This window comes from Pithys albifrons, chromosome 2, assembly GCF_047495875.1.
Source record: "Pithys albifrons albifrons isolate INPA30051 chromosome 2, PitAlb_v1, whole genome shotgun sequence".
In the NCBI taxonomy this organism is placed as follows: domain Eukaryota; kingdom Metazoa; phylum Chordata; class Aves; order Passeriformes; family Thamnophilidae; genus Pithys; species Pithys albifrons.
In genome coordinates this window covers 95,249,060-95,256,559 of record NC_092459.1, presented here as the reverse complement: position 1 = coordinate 95,256,559, position 7,500 = coordinate 95,249,060, and the positions used below count along the sequence as shown (strand labels likewise).

At 41.9% G+C, this 7,500-nt stretch overlaps 1 protein-coding gene across 4 annotated transcripts in view; it reads right to left on the bottom strand.

The window, feature by feature from the left end:
• PROX1 (prospero homeobox 1) overlaps positions 1-7,500 on the bottom strand; it is a 49,620-nt gene that overhangs the window by 32,917 nt on the left and 9,203 nt on the right. For all 4 annotated transcript variants that reach the window (XM_071578487.1, XM_071578510.1, XM_071578502.1 and 1 more), the window contains 2 exons: positions 7,071-7,500; positions 429-536 (listed from right to left, as the gene is read on the bottom strand). The exon at positions 7,071-7,500 is cut by the window's right edge and continues 1,359 nt beyond it. In XM_071578487.1, the coding sequence (XP_071434588.1) occupies positions 429-536; positions 7,071-7,500 (538 nt within the window). The remainder of the gene's footprint in view (positions 1-428; positions 537-7,070) is intronic.

The window sequence follows — 7,500 nt, the reverse complement described above, 5'->3', positions numbered from 1 at the left end:
CTTTTTGACAGAAAGAAAGGGATTCTACACTCTGCTTATGTAAGCACAAATATGAGGAAACCAACCGAAATGAAACAATAAGGGAGCACTTGAGAACTGCTCCAAAATGTTCTTGGAAGTACATTTCTACCACCACAGAAATCTCAGTTTCTAACAGGATATATAATGAAAACCCTTTATTTTACTAATAATCATTCTTACTTTGCTCTAAAATTTTGATTTTTTTTTTAAAGTTTTTAATTTAGAAACATCCCCTTTCCTCATTCAGGCACAAGCAGGGCATACCTCTACAAGAAGAGCAAGCAAATAAAGTCAGATACAACCTTTATGCACCCAGAAATATTAATCTCTAATATGACAACACAGTACTATTTCATGAGCAAATATAGCATTAGTAAGGAGAAAGGGAGGGAAAGAGATTTTCTTACCTTTACATCTGAGAAGTAAGTTTTCAGCATATTGGAACTTGGGTACCGGGTGTAAAAGAACATGAGCTTGGCCTTTTTCAAGTGATTCGGTGACAAGCCTTCCTGCATGTAGGATTGGATCAGTAAAGGAAAATTCTTTTCTTCAGAAAGATTTTTCTGACTGTACAGAACTATCAAAGTGCCCCATTAAATACTCTACAGTTCCCCACACTACAGGAGAACATACTGACAGTTAGACTGCTGTGCTGTAATTTTCTGTAAAACAGGTACATGTGGGATGAGAGGCCATGTAACTTAAACGCTGTATTTCCTATCAGTTTAGGTGCTGGGTCTCAGGGATCTTGCAAGTTTACAGATTGTGTACCATATGTATGTTCACTTGTTGCTATGGAAAAATATGCAGGAAGCATGTGCCACAAAAACTGATCAGAAGCTTTTTTCTCTCTCTTCTTCGCAATGCCAGCTAGTTTCTTTTCCTCCCAGTGTTGTGCCGCCTGCACACAATAAAGCCAACGCATGTGAGACAATCAGAGGCACTTTATGATTTTGAGCAGTTTTATACTGGCCACACATTTCACCTGTTACATCCATGTCAATAAATTTTAACACCTTGAGTAGCTCCCTCGAATCCTGCTGTTGCTTTGCTCCAGTGGCTGCCTTGCAAATCAAAGTCAAATTTGTAAGAGGCAGAGCCCCTCGGCTGCTGAATCCCCCCATCACAAATTTGCCACCTCCTGATTTACACAGTTAACTCCTTGGAGAACGAAACTGTATTTGGGGCTAACCAATCAATACATGTGGGTTAGCAGATCAATAAATGGCCACTTACCCTATACGGCAGCCTATTTATCCTGGAAACATCATTACCTTTTAGATCTGTAAACAGAAGCAACTAAAAGAGTTCCCAAGGGAATGTGAAGCTAACCATAACAATCTCGGCTTGCTGATTTTTCTCCCAGCTTCTTGGCTCTCTTTTGTGAACTGCGTGCTAGGGCGGCTCTGGTCACATCTGTGCCGCAGGCTGGCCCTGCCATTTCCTCAGCAAATTAATGGCTTTATAATTTATCAGAAATGAAGATGCACGTGGAGAAAATCAATGCGGTCCCCACCAAGGTCAATTAAGGGTTCTTCCCAGAAGCTTCTCTAAGGACTGTTTCTGCTAAACACAATTGTTGAAAAATTCACTTGGTTCACACCTTATGGTGGGGGGAAGGTCAACCAAGTTGACAGATGCACTGCAGCCAAGGTGCCTCTTCTGCCTTACAGCCGGGTGCATGGCAGCAGAGAACATCTCATTCCAGGCTTCGAGATGGGAAACCCTGACTAATTTTTACCAGCAGGCTACTGATGATTAGCTAGGCTTTTTCAGCAGAATACCCCTTTCTCTAATTCCTGAAATCTGCTGAAACCCTCTCCCTTTATTTCAGTTACAAGGTTCATTTTTAGATTAGAAAAAATGTAGCATTTTTAAAAAAAGGCATTGACAATATTAGTTTAAAAACCTCTTATTATCTGGAAGTACATGGAAAATGGCCCAGCTGAACTTGCATTTTGTTTTAGATGCTTTATGATTAAAAAGAAGATAATTTATGACTGACATACTTCTTGTGCCAAGAGAAGAGTTGAAAGAACCTCCAGTTACCTCCATTAGACTGATAGAGAAGTCTAAAAGAGCATTACACTCTGCAGTGCCATCTGTCAAAATACGTAAGTGAAATAATAGTAGCAAGCTGTCACCTATTGCTTAGTGATAAGAGTTTTAGACAAATCAAAACTTCTGTGCCAGAAATCCATTTTGTTATGTGATCCTTTCAGGAAAGTGGGGGTCCAAAGGGGAACTCCAGTAGGAAAGACAAAAAGCAATCCTGAGTCTCCTTAATTTGCAATTCCTCTGACGCTGACAACATGTTAATATCAGGTTTGGTGTATATTCTCTTTCAACACAAGCTAAAAGACGGACTTAAACTTCGAAAAAAACTTCTCATATTTGCTGGATTTAAGCATATTAGACAGTTGTCTAAGTATTTGGATTCCTTCTGCATTTAGGATTTTTGAATATTTTCTGCTCTAATGCCAGAGGATATTGATATTGAATGGAACATGTATTAAAAGATGCTCTGAGACTCAAATTCCCAGAAATCCATTTTTTATTAAAATTATACTTGTTCTTAAGCACTTGGCAGCCTTAAAGCAATATCAAATATGCAACAAATCTGTATATCTTGATCCTAAGGTTAACGCTTTACTGTGATAAAAGATATGACCTGTAATAATCTAGCAAAAAATAGTTAATGACAGACTTAAGAGCTAAGAATTAGATAACCCATTGCTATTTCAGAAAAAAAACCTGAACTGACCAATTGCTTAATTTCCTTTTTAAGTGCTTGGGCTGAAAAGCAACTGTTCTTCCAAGAAAGCACTAGCTGTTTCCAGGATACTTACACACGCACAATGACTCATGATGAAATAGATTCAGTAAACATACAGCTGTACCGAACACGAGCTAAGCCCCATTCAAGGCCAGGAAAGAAAACGAGCACAAATAAATATTAAGGAGGTAAAGGGAGGAGGGGTGCCGAATGGAACGCAAACAAGCTCTGTCTCAGCAGCTCGTGTGGCTTGCCTCAATTCTCTTAGCTATAGCTTTGTGAAGACAGATGACATTCAATTCTATGGGTAATGCAAAATAGACAATAACTGCTGAAACTTGAGCCAGCTGCCAGGTGTAAAAAAAAAAAAAAAAAAAAGGAAAGAAAAAAAGGAGAGAAAGAAAAGATGATAAATCCATAAATTAATGAAAGACATCTGCTCAGGAACATAAAAGATCAGAGGAACAGTGTACTGCAGCTGAACCTAAAGCGGTGTTCAAACAACCTGAGAGTCTCAGCGTTGTGCATTTGCACAGTACAACATTGCCTTACCTAAAGCAGCAGAAAAATGGCTAAACCCTAAGAAATAGGAAGTGAAAGACTGGGAACAAAACATATGGGGACAAAACCTACACAAGCTCATGTGTATTTTAACTGGAGAAGCACAGGGTTGGCACTGCACAACATTTGATTCATTTGCACTTCAATCCTCCCAGGTAATGCTCCTTTTTTTACAAAAATATTTTTCAGTGGAGATCTTTCGCTCCTGTTACTCCAAGCCTGAGTCCCCACAAATGCTCTAACAGGTTTTCTAAGCCCACACCTATATTGAGCTGAAGGGAAAAGGGGTAAGAATAGGCTGTATCAGGTAAAAAATCTGCACTAGCAAAGCCAAGCTGCTCCTTAGGTTACATCTCAGGTACTTTTAATGATCAAAGCTCCAAAGAGCTCAGAGCATCTGCAAGACCCTCCAAAGAATGGGCTAGCTGGAAAGCATTTGTTCATCACCCAGGTTCTATCAACAGCACAGAGTTCTCCATCTTGCTGTACAATCATTCTTTTTTTTTTCTTAAGTTTAATTAGTTTAATTCTAGTCAGATGTAGTAACTCCTCTCACTTCAAGATGCTGTAATTCACTAATTATAGATTTCACATCTTGGGACTGTGAAACTTACTCCGGTTGGATTGGAATGCTGTTTAAAAATAAATAAAATTGTAGAAAGTTGCACTAATGTTTCAAAGCCTTCCTGCCAGGGAGAGCACGCTACACTCCTTCACCTTTACAGATGTCTTAACATCACACAAACTACTGTTGTGCTTCAATTTAGATCTATGCAAATGTTTTGAGACTGAACAAGGCTATTTTTCTTGAGATGCAAAGAGGATGCATGACAAAGGAAGACCATACAGAAAAACAATTCGCTGTCTGTTTCTTTTGGAATTTGAATAAAACTTAATATTTGATTAAACAGATTAGTTTGCAAAGATACAGACTGCATTCATGACCAAGATGGGAATTCAGGCTGCAGGTGCATCTTATCTTGTTTAGCAACATACACAGACATTAACCATTTCCTTTTGCAATTCTCCAAAGAACAATTAGATACATTTCACAGGCACAGTTAAAAAAAAAGAACAAATCCCCAGAAAAAAAAAAACAGGCTAGTTCAGTATTTAACTTACTACTAAAACCTGAACTTGGCTTTATCTGCTAGTCTTACGTTCTCATCCTGGCTGTATTGTCCAGGAAAACAGATGTTGTTTTCTGCAGGGAAGAAAGATCTGCTTCTTTCAAGAAATTTATTCCCTATATGTGCACATTCAACCATGTAAAACAAAAGCATCGTGACAATTGACCACAAACAAACCAAACTCCACAACATGCCTTTCCCTAGAAACTGTAAGCTACCTGGACAAATGAGCTGCTGCTAGGAAAAAAACATCCATCCCCATAGCTGAGTCATATACCAGGGTACACGTGTAGAAGTGTTATTTAGTCAATCTGTTTGTCCCAACAGGTCTGTATCTAAACCCAGAACAAACTGCAGCCTGCACTAGCATCTAGGTGGGAAAGTCAGAGTGTTTTCCCAAAGGTTGGTAATGAAGCAGTGCAAAAGAAGAGAAAGGATATCACTGTAGCACTCAGTATTTCCCCTGACTACATCTTGAAGCAGCAGGGGACTCTTGCACCCCTGTTTCGGAAGAAGCGGCGAGCTCCATTAGCAAGTACCAGTGTGAATGAGCAGGAGGAAGTGGGGAGAAATAGCAGGGGTGGGAGAGAGATGCTCCACGGGTGGCAAGGATCAAGCGCAGCCCTAGAACTACTCCTGGTTCACACACTTGGCATGTTTCACGTCTCCTTACTCCTCTCCCAGGATGGGAGAACTACTTTTATACAAAAACAATTAGTATGCCACTGAACTGTCTGGTAGAAATTAATTGCCCTGGACTGAGTCTTGCCCTCAGCTGCCACTCCTGTTGACCTCAGGACTACTTTCCAAGCACTGCAGCTTGCATTTCAATACAGATTTTAGGTTTGGAAGTGCAAAAGTAATTGGCACTAACTCCAAATGATCCTGGAGTTAAACTGATTCTTCTGTTTTGCCATACAATGTAGATGGTGAGATTTCCCTGCTACCAATGCCCAAGAAGATCCTCTTATGGAAAAGAGGTCACTCAAACACCATGTCCACTACCAGCTGGCTCTTAAAAATATCAACACCTTAGGAAGGTGCTTTTAACTATATAAAACTATAGAAATGGGCCTACTCACACAGGTCAGACAGAAGGAGTCTTGACTCAGACTTGACCTAAGTTAGATCTAATAGTGGTAGTGATGGGCTTTGGACCTGCAGCACCTGCCTTGTGCTGGTGGTACCCACTACCATAGGAGGGATCGGAAGTCCAGGTAATCAACAGCTCTAGAGCCCTGATAACACCCTCCTGAGGACTTACTATGTCTGCAGAAAATGTGGTTAAATTAATTTAAAACCACTAGAATTGTTAATTGCCTAGAAGATAACCAATGAAGAAGTACAGCCTGGGGCATCCACCTTCACATGAAACCCCTCAAAAGAGGACCATTGCTACCATTACTCAGGAAGGGGCACAGGCATTCAGTTGCAATTACTTCCATCATCTTGGGAATGAAATTCAATGCATCTGAGGCTCTGTGCTTGTGCTGTTGCCTTCTGCTGGGGTCTTGGAGCTGGGAAAAGTTATCAATCTTCCTTTCATGCAAAATCTTCAAATTGAGCATCAGATATGGTATTTTATTCATTTTCAATACACCTGTGCTCGGAAAAAAAACTTTTTCACCAAAAAGCACATTAAGGGGAAAAGGTGGAAGGCCTAGGAGGTGTTACTACTAAAAGAGAAAAAAAATGTGACCAACTAAAAATCTAGTACTAGTTTCCAGGAAAAAACTCTAAGAGATTATTACTATGTCTGGATATGCCTAAATAAAGGCAGAGATGGATTTTTCACCCTAACTTAAGCCTGCTATTGAGCTAAAAAGAGATATTTTATTATCATCTTTTTTTTTTAAGGAAGGGAAGTGTCCTGTAAATTTAATACAGCTGAAGTTTTATATTTAATTGTTCTCTCTAGCTTTCCAAAATAATTTGCTTTGTGTATGTTAGGACAAAAGATTTCTGTGTATGGCTGAACAGAGGTTAATCATGCATAGCAGGCAGCTGCACAAGGGCTGAGTAACAGACCTCTGGGTGGGGGAAAGAACTTGATGCAGCCTGAATATATCAGTACCTGTGTCTTTTGTGCTTCATTTCCCTTATGCACTTCAGAGCTGAAGTCTCACCAATGACTGGACTGTGGCTCTCTGTGAGCCCCAGCCACATCACCATTAATATGGGTCATGTGTTGGCCTAGCAGGAGAGTGAAAAGAGGCAGCCGTAGCTGAAATGGTTTTTGGCCGAGGCTGATGCCCTCTCCATCACCTCCCTGCCTTGGAAAGGATCTGCCAGCCCACGGAAACCCACTGGCACCCAGGTCGTGGCCTTGACTGTTTTGCTGACCCCATGGGGCAAACTAAAAGGCTTGGGGAGGGCCAGTGGCTTTTTTTACGAGAACACCATTGCTGAAAAAGTGCTGTCAGTCAACACCACGTTTATTTGGCCTCACTAGGCTCCCTGCCAGTAGCCTGTAAGCACCCCACTCCTGCAACACCCGGTGAAAACCCAGTGGCACTGGCATGGTCCCTCATCCTCTCCCACCAGCCACCACCGGGTTATCACTCATCTTTCAAAAAGGATATTGCACTTCCCGAGTAGGGCGAGATTTCAGACATGTCTTGCAGGTCACCACACTCAGACTTAATGAGGGACAAGGAGAGGCCCTCAGCAGCACTGGGTGGGTGGGCTGGTGAGCAGGGGTGGTGGTTCATGTGGTGCGATGACATCTTGGTCCTCAGGCTGGTGGTCTCCCGGGTCAGGTCGAGGGATTCGGGGGAGGCACGCTCTTTCCCCGGGAAGGAGGCTGATGGGGCACCCAGGGGACTCTGGAAGGGGTAGGCCATGAGGGGCAGCGGGAAGGGGTGGCGGAAGGAGGAGGTGGAGAAGCCAGTGGTGGCGGAGAGTGGGGACTGGTGCAGGGAGCCGTGGTGGCCACCAGCTGGTGGGGCTGAGGAGGATTGGTCAGAAGAGTTTTTGCGGACGACGAGAGGCAGTGCCTCAGTTTGGTCGGTG